The 15,181-nt window shown below is 40.4% G+C and overlaps 1 protein-coding gene across 1 annotated transcript in view; it reads right to left on the bottom strand.

Moving 5' to 3' along the window:
• Positions 1 to 15,181, bottom strand: part of Col28a1 (collagen type XXVIII alpha 1 chain) — a 149,869-nt gene that overhangs the window by 100,098 nt on the left and 34,590 nt on the right. The window contains exons 12-14 of the mRNA XM_032906950.1: positions 10,644 to 10,712; positions 9,743 to 9,811; positions 745 to 813 (exon numbers count right to left, since the gene is read on the bottom strand). Coding sequence (XP_032762841.1) covers positions 745 to 813; positions 9,743 to 9,811; positions 10,644 to 10,712 — 207 coding nt within the window. The remainder of the gene's footprint in view (positions 1 to 744; positions 814 to 9,742; positions 9,812 to 10,643; positions 10,713 to 15,181) is intronic.

Below are 15,181 nucleotides of genomic sequence, written 5' to 3'. Positions count from 1 at the left end.
AGGGCCCCAAGTACCTTAGAAAATTATTCCCTATGTGGCCTCTGGCAGATAGGCTACAGACTTCAGACCAGTGGTTGGCCAATCATAGACCACTAACCAGTCTCCACTGCCTATTTCTGTTCATATGGTTTTACTGGTCAGCCACAGACATCATTTATACATTGTTTGTAGCTATTTCCCGACTACAACAGAGCTGAGTCATTGAAACCGTTATCAGTGGCTCATAAATCCTTAAGTACCTGCTATTTGGGGACTTTACAGAAAGAATTGCCAACACACTGAGTAGAGAAAGCAGGGGGAAGCCCGCTTTCCCAGCTCCAGGTCAAAGGCAGGTCTTTCAGAATGTCTTGTTCTTTGTGTTAAAGTTATTTTTCTTACAGTGTTTATGGCAATCCTATTAAACTGGGGTGTTAGACTCTCTTATCTGTGTTCAGTAAATTAAAGCTGTGAACCAAGGGTTGCCATAGCTACACTCATTAATTTAACTTTTGGACCAAAAACAAATGCATGTGACTTTAGCGCCTATAAACTAAGATAATTTTCTAATTAATACATAGTAATTACATGAAATGCAAGTCTGCTGATTACTTATTTTATAATTGTAAATTTCATGCATATGTGCTTTCAGGTTCTGGGTAAATTTGCATAGTCTTTTATCTGATAGGGTGAGGGTGGCCAGGAGAACACTTAGCTTCTAACGATTTAGACAAAGTACTTTTTCCAATGGTTCAAAACTTTTCTTACCTTTGGTCCTGGAAATCCTTCTCCTGGTAGGCCCCTCTCTCCTGGTGCTCCTTCAGGACCACGGGGACCCTGATTAAGGAAGGAGAGAATGGGAAATAGAAGAGGAAGGAGAATGGGAGATGGTAAGGTGGGAAGAAGAAGGCAGAAGAGAACGGTTAATTTCAGTTCCCACAGACATGGTGGTCTCGGTCTTTTTTACTAAGAATCCTTGGAGTACAATCCATATGGATCAGCTGAGAGAAACAGGATTCTCACTGGATTCAATATACCTCCTGTCTGAATGGTATAAGAGCTTCTAGCTGTCTTCAAAGTAGAGAAAAATGGAAATAGGTAATGCTTCCGAATATGGGTAAAAAAAATACATCCCATGAGACAAGGAATCCAGGACTGTGTGGTCCTGAAGAAGGACAAAGAGAGACTTATGCATTTGAGTACATATTGGGAGAGCCTGGGGAAAGGCCTTCGTGAGCCGGTGGGAACCATTAACAGTTTCCCTCTGACTCACTTTCTGACCTGACACACTTGAGTTATTTTTGGACCTGGGTGCATTCAGAGACAATTTTATGCATAAATCATATATCTTCATAAGATCACTAATGGTGGGCATGACATTTAGCCTCAGTGGTTTGAAGAAGTCATTTAGGCTCCTCTCAGGGCACCGGGAGAGGTGAGGCTTCTCGCACAGCAAGAAAGAAAATAGTACAAGTGCAGGGCAAAGTTGGCAGGCAGAAAACCCACCAACCAAAAACTGAATGAAAATAAAGGGGGGAGCTTGTATTAAAAATGGGCATTTTATTTTAGTATGTGGGGGAGGGGGTCCCCTGGAACTAGAGTTAGAGGTAGTTGTGAGGCATCTGACATGGGTGGTGGGAACTGATCTAGAGTCTCCACAAGAGCGATACATTCTTTGAACTGCTGAGCCATCTCTTCAGCTCTCCATAGTACTTTTTGAGGCATGATCTCTCACGGAACCTGGAGCTTTTTTGTCTAGGCTGGCTACCCAGTGAGCCTCAGGATCTACCTGTCTCTTCCCCAAAAGTGTTGTCAGTTACTATGTTTGCTGTGTGCTGGCTTTGGTGCTTGTGGGCAATTCTGTGGACTACTCTCACAAGCCTACTCGCTTGGCCAGTGCACCTGATTACCAGTCCATGTATTAGAAGAAATAGCTTAAATTGAGAAATTCAAAACTTCCTCATTTTTTTAATCTTTTCTTTTTTCGAGAGGAGGAAAATTTTTTGACCTTCGACAACTCCTATTTGGGGGCTGGAGAGACGATCAGAGGATAGAGAACTGACTTTTTCCAGAGGATTTAGTTCGATCCCCAGCACCCACATGGTGGCTCACAACTGTCTGTGCTTCCGGTTTCAGCAGATCCAATGTCCTCTCTGGCCTCTTTGAAAATCAGGCATGCATGTGGTGTACAGATCTGCACGCAGGCAAAAAGATCATATATATAAAAAAATCAATAAAAGTTAAAATATTCCTAGTTTTAGGCACTGAGGACATGGTCAGTGGGTAAGGACAGTCATGAGGGCTTTAACTCAGATTTCCAGCACACATGCCAAAAGCTTTAGTAATGGTTTCTGCACAAGAGTAGGAGGAGGACGGGACTCAGCATGCTGCATTCATGCATTCACACATAAGAAAATAATCAACTGTGTGTGATGGAGGTTACCCTGAACCTTAGCACTTGGGAGGCTGAGCCAGGTGAGTCTCTGAGAGTTCAAGGCCACCCTGGTCTATGTAATCAGAGCTATATAGAGAGACCCTGTCTCATAAAACTAACAAACACGCCTAACTTTATCCCAGACTTGAATACTTTTCCCGATAATATTGCATATTTTAAAAGTTGGTCTTTGTTATTTACACATAGCCTACTTAGTAAAGACTTAATTAAAATAAAAAGCTAACATAGAATTCAATTTAAATTGCAATGCTTATGGGACACCTAGCTTTTAACTCCCAAACTTTAATCAAAAGTCTAATATCTATGACAGTTTGCTCTAATGGCCAAACAGTAGTTAGAGAGAAAAATTTCAAATGAGCACAAGAACTAGATTGCAAACTAAGAAGTGCCAAGTTCATATCAGTAAATTTAACAACAAAAGCATTAACAATGGCTCTTCCCTAATGATAGGACAAAGGGAAAACACAATTACATTAAATAAAAGGAATATCTATATGTGAGTCCACTTATTCATTCAATAAACACCAAATCTAACTGTTTGTTTCCTGTTGTTGTGATAAAACACCACTGCCAAAACAACTTGGAGAAGAAAAGTTTATTTGGTTTGCAAATTACAGTCTATTATCAAATAACACAATGGTGTCAGCTCAAGGCAGGAACCTGAAAGCAGGAACCATCTTAAAGCATAACCACACTAGCTTGTTTCCTCTGCCTTTGTTATATAACTTAGACTCACCTGTGTAGGAACAGCACCGCCCATAGTGGTCTGAACACTCCTACTTCAATTAGCAACTAAGAAAATGTCCCCAAAGACATGCCCACAGGCCAATCTAGTGGGAAAAGTCCCTCAACTGAGATTCCCTTTACCTAGATGACTCCGGTTTGTGTCAAGTAGACAAAAATTCAGCAGTATTACTGACTCCATGTCTACTTGGCACACAAACACGTTACTATTAAACCATAACCTTTCCTTTATCCTTTGTCCTCAAGCGCTCATGATACATAAAAGACAGTCTCAACGTTTAAAATCCCCAGTCTTTATCGTTTTCAACACTTTAAAAATCCAAGTTCTCCTTGGATTTCTAAAGTCTTTTAACCATAGGCTCCTCTAAAATCTGAAATAAGTTACGTACTACTCAGAAGGGAGAGCTAGAGCACAGTCACACTCAGATCACAGCAACACCCAAGGTCAGCAGCATAATCCACATCCTGTAGACCTGTGTCTGACATTTGTCACTTGTGATCTTCTGGACCCCAAAGGACATAGGCAGTCCAACCCCTCCAGCTCTGCCATCATAGCACACACAGATGTCTCTCTGCAGGCCAGCTCCACTCCACACCTGCTGCTATCCTCAGTGTTCATGCCACTGTCACACCATCTCTAATACAGGAGGGGCTCCACAGCAACAGAGGCTTCACTTTTACCAATGGCCTCTCCAGGCCTCTTCGGGGACCCCAACCTTGCCAAGTATCAACCCTCCACTTCTTTCCATGACCTGTCAATCCTGAGGCTTCCATGGCAACCGAGATTGTACTCCTAACTCCATTGCCTCCTAACCTCTTCAGGAACTCCAACCCGATCACATGGTACCAGGCATCAGGTTTTTCCCATAACTTCTACAATTCTTAGGTCTCTGCTTCAGAGATTTATAGTGGTGCTTGTGTGTCACGTTGATGAGGGGACATTTGAGTGAGTTCATTTTTGTCAGCTTGATACAAACTGGAGTCACTTAAGGAAAAGTTCAACTGGGGGATTGCTTCCATCATATTATACTTAAGGTATGTCTGCAGGGGTGCTTTTTTTAATTAATTATTGATGTCATGGACCCTGCCCACTAGGGTTGTTGCTACCACTGGACAGGTTGTCCCAAGTTGTATAAGAAAGCATTTCTGAGCAGACATGGAGGACAAGCCAAGTAAACAGCGTCGACTCCATGACCTCTCCTTCAGTTCCTGTCTCCGGGTTTCTGATTGGGCCTACATCCTTGCTTCTCTTCATGAGGGACTATCACATGCACACTGAAACACCCCACAACCACCACCATGTTTCTTTAGTAATGGTGTTTTATCACAGCAAGAGAACACTGACTAATACATCAAATATCCAATAGGTGAAAGGTACTGGGCTGGTTCTAGAACAGCAGATTGATCCACTCCTGGTCCCAGAGAGTAAACAGTCTCTTGTGACAATTAAAAACTAATTTCAGTGACTTTTGGATTTAGATACAAGAGTAAGTGGTACCACATATTAACAGTTGTGAGTTTAAATAGTTTAGTCTTTCTAATGCTAAACACTGTCCTAAGTATTAATCATCCAATACATACTTACTAGCCCTGATTAAAAAAATTCAATCTGAGTCCCACAACTGCTACACCTGTCCTTTTGTGAAAGTCTTGACATAATCCAGTCTGTGGGAGATTGGCTGACATTGAACTGTGTGGGGAGAGGCACACTGAACAGAACAAATACAAGAACAAGTCCTCCTTCTTCTTCTCTGAATTTTTAGAACATGTCATCAGTTAAAGTGAAAGCGAGAACATTGGCACTCTAAGAAACTATGCACTTCAAGTCCTAGGGACAGAGCTAATGCCCACAGGCACCTGGGTGATTTAAAAACCAGTGATCCAAGGTTTAATCGCCACAAGCTGGAGTAATATTCCATACTATTAATATGCTCTGCAGTCCTTCAGCTAAGTACACATGAAAGAAGATGGTTATTAACCAGAGAAGAGAAATAGTAGGTACTTGAACCAGATAAATGATGCTCTCAGTTTATTAAGCCATCCATGCAAACTATCATCTTATAAGAACACTTTTATTTGCAAATGGTTGTCATTTTATTTTTTAATCTAAATTCGTGTTTGTTCATTTAGATAGGATGCCCTGAACCCAAATTCCTGTAGCCAAGATGACCCTGAACTCCTGATATTTCTGTCTTTACTTCTTTAGTCCTGAGATACACTATGAGCCACCACAGAGGGTTAATATAGTCCTGGGAATTGAACTCAGAGCCTTCTGCATGCTAGGCAAGCATTCTACCAACTGAGCTACTGCATCCTAGACCTGTGTATCACCTTTTAAAGACAGAAAGGCTTCCATAAACAATCTCACTGCCCTTGGAAAAAAAACCAAGAGAAGCCATTATAACCATGGCAAACTTATTTGGCTTTTACCAAATATACATATAATGCAAAAACCTAATTAGCACAGTCTCATCAGTGAAAGGCTTTATGGAGACATTAACAATGAAATAAAATACGATTGCTCATTATATTTATAATATTACTTCCCTTCATAAAACCAAGCATTAAAGATAAGTGTGCTAACACATAGTAAAAATTGGCCATTATCTTCAAACAGTGTCATCTACTTTATTTTTAACCTGGAAGTAATTAGAGTTCTACTTCAGAGCATACTTTTTATTGAAAGTACTCTGAATAACCTTGCACACACAAAGAGATTACCCTGAGACTCCTGGTCAATTTACTCTTTATGAGTCACTTGTACTTACCGGATAAGTGCCACACTAGTGGTAATTACACGGAGGACCAACAGTTCAGAGTTAGGTATCAGAGCTCAAGTGTTACTTCAGCTACTCACATGCTTACATTGCTGTGCTACCAAGAATAGTACCAAGCCTGAGATCATTACAAATGATCAAGCGAAGAGGCAAAAGCAAAGAGATTTCAGCAGAATCTTTTCCAATCCTCCTGCTACTTCTAAATAATTTTTTTCTTTTCTTTTATTGGATACTTTTTTATTTACATTTCAAATGTTATCCCCTTTTCCAGTTTCCCCTCCAGAAACTTCCTATCCTACCCCTCCTCCCCCTGCTTCTACGAGGGTGCTCCCCTACCCACCTCCCCACTCCCTTTGGCCTCCTCGCCCTAGCATTCCCCTACTCTGAGGCATTAAGCCTTCACAAGACCAAGGGCTTCTCCTCCCATTGGTGCCCAAAAGGGCCATCCTCTGCTACATGTGCAACTGGAGTCATGGGTTGCTTCTTGTGTACTCTTTGGTTGGTGGTTTAGTCCCTGGGAGCACTGGTGAGTCTGGTTGCTTGATATTGTTGTTCTTCATATGGGGTTGCAAACCCCTTCAGCTCCTTCAGTCCTTTCTCTAACTTCTCCATTAGGGACCCTGTTATCAGTCCAATGGTTGGCTACAAGCATCTGCCTCTGTATTAGTCAGGCTCTGGCAGAGTCTTTCGGGAGACAGCTATATCAGGCTCCTGTCAGCATGTACTTCTTGGCATCCCCAATAGTGTCTGGGTTTGGTGACTTATATGGGATGGATCCCCATGTGTGGCAGTCTCTGGATAGCCTTTCCTTCAGTCTCTACTCCACACACTGTCTCCGTATTTCCTCCCTTCAGTATTTTGTTCCCCCTTCTAAGAAGGACTGAAACATCCACACTTTGATCTTCCTTTTTCTTGAACTTCATGTGGTTAATTGGGTATTTCAAGCTTTGGGGCTAATATCCACTTATCAGTGAGTGCATACCATGTGGGTTCTTTTGTGATTGGGTTACTTCACTAAATAATAGCTACAAAACTACGTAAATGCAAGACTCATTTATTTAATTGTGACATTTGATATAGCATCATTCATTGTACTGGGCTTTGTCCCACCTTTGTTATGATCTCTCTTTCCACTTGAATCACAGGCCATCAGAAGGTCAGGTCAGTGTAATTTGCATAGCTGTGGCTTGGCAAACAGAGAAATACACAAGCACTGGGTGTCCTGACCACACTGTGAAAGTGTTCCAGCTACCAACAGAAGGACAAGTAATCCACAGAGGTACAGTATACATTGTCCTCTAAGCTGTTGCTGTGGCCATGAAAACTGAAGAAGAGAGTTTCCTGCTCCCTGAGGCACTGGGCCGGTGTTATGTACTGTTAAGCTGTTAAATCATTGATAGAGTTAATGAGAACCTCTTTATGTTCTTAAGCACCCCTGATGTTCATTTCCTTTAAATGAGCAAATCACTTGAGGGTTGGGGCATTCTGACTCCATAATTAGCCAACATTGGACTCTTGCTACCTTGGCTGCCTAGAACAAGAGGATTGCCAATCAAACACCCAGACTCACTAGCCTTGTGCCCCACAGCCACCACTTAAAGACACCTTGAGAGAATTATACAGGGACGACCCCACCCCCTACCCTCCTAACCCCCACCCCCAGCTGAAGAAGGCACAGCCTTGCCCAGGGTTATGTGAAATAGTTTGTGCCAGCCTAGATAGACTCAGATGACCCTCCAGCTATTTCTACCTAGACCACAGGGGGAGAGCAGATGGACCTGTGCTGAAGAGGCAACTATGATTGGAGCAAGCACAAGCCTTCATTTGCATGCAAAGTATGGTGGACCGGATAAAGGGTAAATGACTAAAGAGTTAGAAACATACTGCTAACACCTCAAGGGCCCCAAGTGTTGGTGGTATACAGAGGAATTAACATGCAACGCAGGATTCCATCATTGCTAAGAAGGTAAGGGCCAGCGAGAAGTCTTAGAAGGTAAAGGGGATGGCCGACCACTCTGATGAATTGAGTTTAATCTCTAGAACCCGTGAGGAAAGTAGAGAACTACCCTGTCAGTGCGCATGCCTGCACACACACGAATAATAAACAAAATGAACGCTTTACAAGCGTTACTATTTTTAAATTATTATTTAAAATTTAACATTATTTTAATATTTATAATATTGATTCATCTGATTGTGTGATATATAAACATACAATACTATTTCATGTTTTAAAAAAAACAAAATAATATGTAAACCAATGACTGAGCTTACTGCTAATATGCTTTCACTCAAATCGGCTACTAAAACATGATGCACTTTCTAAAAAGGAGAAAAATCAGCCAAGTGGGATAAAAAGTCTGGGGATATAGTTCAGTTAGTGGAGTACTTGCCCTGGATCCACACATCCCAAGACTCAGTGCGACACAAGCTGGGTAAGTTGGCACACACCTGTGATCCCAGTTCTCTGGAGGTAGAGGCAGGGTGATCAGAAATTCAAGGTCATCCTTGCCTATATAAGAAGCTTGAGGCAAGCCTGGGCTACAGGAGACCCTGTCTATAAAATAAGAGTAAGAAAATAAAGTAGAAAGAGGAAGAAACAACTAAGAATATGTATATGTGTATATATATATATATACATATATATAAGTTAACTGAAAATATAATAACACTAATAAATTATTTAGAATGAAATGATGAAATGTTAATGAGGAATTCATGTCTAGACTCTATAAAGAAATCAAATTAGCGACTAGAGAGATAGCTCAGCAATTAGAGATCATTCTGCTCTAGCAGAAAACTCCAGTTCAGTTCCCAAGACCCACACTGGAACAGCTCACAACTACCTGCTCCAATTTAGCTCCAGGGGGTCTCATGCCCTCTGTGGCCCCTTAGAGGCCGGAAATCATGTGCAATGCACACGCACAGGCGCATGGGCGCACAGCGCGTGCACACACACACACACACACACACACACACACACACACGTTCATATAACACAAAACCTTAGACAATACATTTGTTTACTTCACGGGTACTGGAAAGAAACATGTTTCCGTCAGTGATTCCATGAGGCAATATGCAATGCAAAGCCAAGGAGGTTACTGCTGTGGCTGGCTGCTTTGGCTTCTGCCTCCATAAGCCAGCTCCAGTTCTTTACTCAGAATAAAAATCACTTGAGAAGTTATGAAGTTCCTCATAACAGAAGAGTCATGTTTTATTCATTTCCTCTTCAGATCTCTCTTGACAGAATCCTTTTTTCCTTTTCCAACAATAGCAAACTTCAAAGCTCCATAAGGTGGAAGCCGGGAATAAAACAGGCTTTATCTTTGTCCCATCACCAAGCCTAACTTTAGAGCGCTCTCAAGGATTACATAATGAATGGCTCAGCCTCTGGGGCTAGCCTCCACCGTTCTCAGGGCTACAGTGGTACCAACGACCATGTGTAGACCGGAGACTTCAATCCGGATCTGTCACCTCCTGGGAACGTTGTCACCTCAGAACCCTTTCATTTTACCAAGCTAAGTAATCTGAAAAGATATTACAATGAGGAAAGACCAGTTGAAAACATCCTACACACATGTATGTGCATATGCATGTATATACACATGTAGCCATATTTCAAGCAGGAAAAGTAATGCGGATCTCATTCTTACATACTTCTACTATTAATGGACTTTTAACATAAAAACATCCCCAGTAGAGTCACTTGGGTGTTTCTTTTTACCAGAATGAACACGCAAGAACCATACTCTCCCACTTTACTCCTCTTGCAGCGTTTGCCACTTACTGGCTGTCCGGGGTCACCAATTCCAATCGGTCCTGGAGCGCCTGTCCTTCCTTCCTGGCCCCTTTCACCCTGAAACAGGAAAAGTAGTTACGGGGAGAGTTATTAATTAAACGCAACTCGATTATCTCTGCACTTATAAATGATACTGTAGAAACGGGGAAATGGACGGCAGTTTCTGAGATGGCCAAGATAAAATATGTGCTATTCCCTGCCACTATCCTAAGATGTCACCCCCTTCCCTATCGACTTTCACCCCACCTTAAGCTCTGCTTCACGCTTGATCAGAAACCTCTTCTCCTCTAACTCTGCCCATTGAAGTCCCACCTTCCCTGGAATCTGAGTATCCTGATTGCTGAAATGCTGTGCACTTGATTACCTTCTAGGCATCCTGAATTAGGGCTGCTCCCTTTCAGCTCTGTATTAAAGTCTTATGATCCTGAAAGTCCATTTAAAATCAGTATGAACCTCTACTCTCTCATATGTTCTGTGTGACCCAGAGCATCCCAGGGCGCTCCCTACCGATTCCCTACAAATCTTCCTGCCAGCATTTATTTGCTCAGCATTTTGGGCCTCTAGTTTCTGCTTACGTAATGTGTTAAGATGTTAAGGTGCCACTCGCTTCCCAATAGTGTATTTGCACATTAGCGTTTACAGCCCAAGGAACCCAACAGAACCGCCTGTACATTATCAGAGACTGTGTATTTGGAGACACACATTCCAATCCACTCCAATATCTTGAGTATTCTTATGCTAATTGTCCCAGACCAGGATGCTGCAGTGTCCAAAGACCCAAAATGTTTGCAACTGCTGCAGAAAAGTGCTGAAGAGAACTTATGCCCTTCTTTCCAAGTCCCATAGAAATTCAATAGTTATCTACGGATAAAGAAGCAAGTATCTTTACCTTAACACCTTGCTGTCCAATACCAGGGGCTCCTGGAGGACCATAAGGACCAGGAGGACCTGGCTCACCCTAGAATAGAATAAAGGGGATTGTTAGGTCAGCTCCACAGTTGAGCAGTTCTTAGGTATATAGTGTTGCAGTGGGAGCTCTGAGAACAACAGTGATCTAGAACACAGCCCCTGCCCTCAGGTATCTCTAGTTTTTAAATAGAATTTAAATATATTTTAAAACATAATAAAAATAAACTATTAATGAATATATGGTAATTGATCCCACCTAGATTCATTTTTTATATTCGTTCAGTCATATTGATTTTAAATGTCTTTATGTAGGAAGGTACAATGAAAGAAAGAAAGGAACTATCTTTACCTATGAGGGTCATAATACAGCCTTTTCGTGCATTCCACAAATCTATTTTGAGTGCTCGGACAGATACGTTCTGGTCCCTACTCAATGACTATCTCTCTCACCTTTACTATTCAAGCCAAAAGATGTAGTATGATGCCCAATTAATCCTATTATTATTGATTGGTTTAGCTTTGTCATGTTTAGTCAAGGTTTCTGTTGCTCAAAGTGAGGGCATTTTCAAGTAATACAGCACACTCTGTGGTGAGACCATAAGTGAACTTAGGCATCCTAGAACTGGACGATACCAAACCACTCACGGCTCCTCGTGTCAGGAGAGAAACCCGAGTCCAGGCAGGCTACCTGGCCTGGGTGTCCAGCTCACAGCTCACTGACCCTTGTATGTACTTCCTCTGGTGACTCAGGCCTCTAGTCCTGGGAAATAATGATGGGTTAAAAGACCCACATTGCCTTTTGTATAATGCTAAATTGTTCCTGCTCTCAAAGTAATGCGTCTTCATTATAAAAAAAATCTGTCATGCATCTTAAAACATACATATAAAAGTTTAAAATTAACATTCTATTACTTTGATTAATTTTAGTATGTCTTCTCCAAGTTTTTGAATGCATAAATGACCCACTTATTTATACTAATGAGTATTTCTACCCACTCTCATGCTCAAGGCCAGGCTTCCTCTATATTAAAGATTTCTCTTCATGCTTGCAAGAGGCAAAGTGAGACACGAACCAAGACCAGACTTCACTCAAGTTAAGGAAAAAGGAAACTCCCCAAAACATACATCCAGACACAAAATGAATTAAAACAAAGGACATCTGTGTGAACATCAGGGTCAGAGGTCATAGTCCTTTGGCATTCACAGCATCTGCTGTTTATGCTATTGAGAAAAGTCAATCTGGCAGCTCAAAAGGAATTTCTTCCTTTTGAAATTCTACAGTGGTTTCTGTTCTCTCTAAATGTTTTCCATCAGGAAGCTAAAGGTCATTCTTACTATACATGTTCTTATCCATGAAAATTCTCTCTTTCTTTTCATACCAGACATAAAAATTCATACTAAATTTGAATCATATTTTTTTTAATCTCAAAATATAAGCGAGGGCGAGAAAAGACTCGGAGTCCTGGAGATAGCAAATTTTCTTTCTCTAAAGAGTGTTTCCTTTTGATACTTATACTTATACTTTCCAGCCAACTTGTATGCTCTATGAGCCCCGTGTGGATGGCCACAGAGTCCACATAAAGGGACACTCTATACTTGCTCTATGGAGACCATGTAGTAAATACAAAGATGTTAAGGCATGGTCTTCATTTAGTTTTTAAATCTAGCATGGGCGTTTTCTCTGAAGAAGATAAAGGTTTATTGCCCGCCTCACCCCAACACACACACACACCAAAAGCAGTACCTAGGGAAAATACTAAACACAAGTAGAATCCCAAGCACTTTTTATTTTCTGCCTTATCGCAATAATCAACAAGTCCTCAAATGGTGCACGGTTTAAGTCCAAAGAGTCTTATTAAATAGCAAATATATTTAAAATAAACATAGCTAGTTTTTACAGGATAAAATACTTCTACTAATATTGGTGCAAGATGACCTATTCTTTTAGAAATACTATCAAGAAAAATGTTAATCATTCTATGAAAAGAAGAATGTGTTAATGTTAAAACAGCCTTAATATTTCAAACAGATATTTATTGGAATAGTTTATTTTGTTTAGTTTGACTTTTGGGTGTTTTGTTTACTTGCTTTAGCTAAATGCCTTATTTTGGGAGATAATTCAGAAGTTATCTTGTTAATGTTGTCCTTAAGTCAATTTTTATAATTTTTAGGTATTACCTTGTTGCTTGGATAATCGTTTTTAAAACATGTTTTCCTTTGATATTTGCTTCTTTAAACTTAAAAGACAAATTTTAGAACATTAAAGAACATTAAAATGGAACACTAGTAGAAAACCTTACGCTCATATATTCTATTTTGTTCTTTTTAAACACAGCTTTGTTGCACAGCAGGTCAGAAGACGACATTTATGCTAACCACTTCAGGGAAATGTGAGTTGTATGAGTGCTGGAAGCTTTACCCTGTTTAGTGTTTATCTGAAAGTTTGACTGGAAATAAACCACTGCCTGGGTTGTCAAGAGATTTTCTTCTAACTATTGTCAGTGACTTGGCTTGGTGGTTACCTTGAAAGGAGTGAGCCAAGAGCCTCAGGAAGAGAAGAAAGCGCCTCGTCCTTAAACCCAGAGCTCTCACTAGCCAAGCACCAATAGCAATGGAGATTGCCTCATTCTACTTCTCAGAGGAACTGCAGGGATGTGAAGACTATGGAAGGATTGCTTTCCCTTACTGGAACACGGCCCATGGCCCATGAGTAACACATCTCCACAGGCTACTATCTTAAACGTCATTCCCAGGAGATTGATATCACAACATAGGACCCATAAATACATAGTATCATAGACTTAATGTTTATTTTCTCTGCATTTTCCTTTCTCTTTTCCTAAAAAAAATCATGTGGTAAAGAAAGTGACACTCATTAAGAGACATGTTGCCTTGGTAAGACAACGTATTCCGAGGAATCTGCACCAGAATTGCTCTCTTGGAATTCACCAAAACAACACAGACCAGGTAAGACTCCAGACTTAATACTCTCTTACTAACTATACTTGGAAGTTCTCTGTCTTATTTTCTTGACCACCAGAATGACTTCCCATAAACAAGTATTAAAAGAGAACTAGTTAAGATATATCACCCCATAGAGGTTTATTTTATGCCCTCCATGTAAATGGGAGAATGAGCCTATGTGGGGCAATGAGAAAGTCAGGTCCTTCACATTCACTTATTCTGATCCTTCTCAGAAATTACAAATGCTGCTGATGCTCTGAGTCTCAAGAGAAGAATCCAGTGTGAAATAAAATCTACTCTTTATAAACATTGCCCGACACTTCATACACATTATTTTATTTATTCTTTAAACAATCCTAGGAAATGGGATTTCCCCTCCTTTCAGAGTGGAAGAATATAATCTTCACTTTGAGTCCACTTTTCATAATGCACAGAATCACATAGAAAATAAATGGATTTGGAGTCATTTAGTTCAGTGGACTTAGTTCTTTCATTTGCAATATTAGAGACTTTATGAGATTCCAAACTGCAAAATGAGGATGGTCATATGTACCGTACAGGGCTGTAGAAAGGCTTCAAAATGTTGTCTGTAAAATTTCCAAGTCATATATACAAGCATATATGGTAGTTGTTTACTATGCAACCATTCATTCAACTGGGCTTTATTGACCAACTGCTACAAGCCCCGGTGTTCAACAAATATCTGGTGAACGCAACCTATGCCTGTAATCAACTGATATAATGAGGGACATGATTCACATTAAATCCATACTCTGCAGATGCTTATTGTCTGTATATAGAGAGAAACGAATAAGAAGGTAAATACAAGCCTGTGGACCAGCTAGAATAGAGATGCTAACAACATGTGCATCTCTTAGGAAGAAATGTTTAATTCTGCCTCAAGGGGTTTTGAAAAGTTTATTGCAGTAGCAGAGATATGTGAGATGAACAAAGAAGTAGGAATTGTCAACTGCAGTGCAGATAAATACAGCAAAAGTAGAAGAGCAGGGAATGATGGGAGATGTTCTTTCATCAGCATGAAACCTAGGCTCCAGGAGCCAGGAACAAGGGGACACTAGGACTTGTCTCATCAGAAAACAAGTGCCCAGTGAAAATTATACAGCAAGCCCCAGATATAATTTTAAATTCTCTAGTAGCTCCACTAAGAAAGCAAGTAGAAATTGATTAATAGTCATTAATAACAGTTTTATTTATTAACTGAAATAGTATTTCAATGTTACCAATACTTTAAAATATTAGTGATTATGTTTTTTATTATTTCAGTGTGGCTTTTGAAGTTCATGTGTACCTTAAGCTTGGAGAAACTTCAGCTGAATAAAACACATCCCAAGTGCTCAAGAACCTCCTATGGCTATGAGTTTTGGAGAGATTAAAAAGACCAGAGACTTGGTTCAGAACCATGGACAGTACCAGTTGTAACCCACAAGTAGAAATCTACCAAAAACATCTTCATGGAAATTAGGAAAATCAAGAACTGCAAAAAGGTCTAGCTATTTCTAAAGACCTACTAAGTCCATTTCTCTTCTAGGCCTG

The sequence above is a fragment of the Rattus rattus genome, chromosome 6, assembly GCF_011064425.1.
Source record: "Rattus rattus isolate New Zealand chromosome 6, Rrattus_CSIRO_v1, whole genome shotgun sequence".
Taxonomy (NCBI): Eukaryota; Metazoa; Chordata; class Mammalia; order Rodentia; family Muridae; genus Rattus; species Rattus rattus.
The sequence above is the reverse complement of the archived record's forward strand: the minus strand, read 5'-3'. Positions and strand labels throughout refer to the sequence as shown.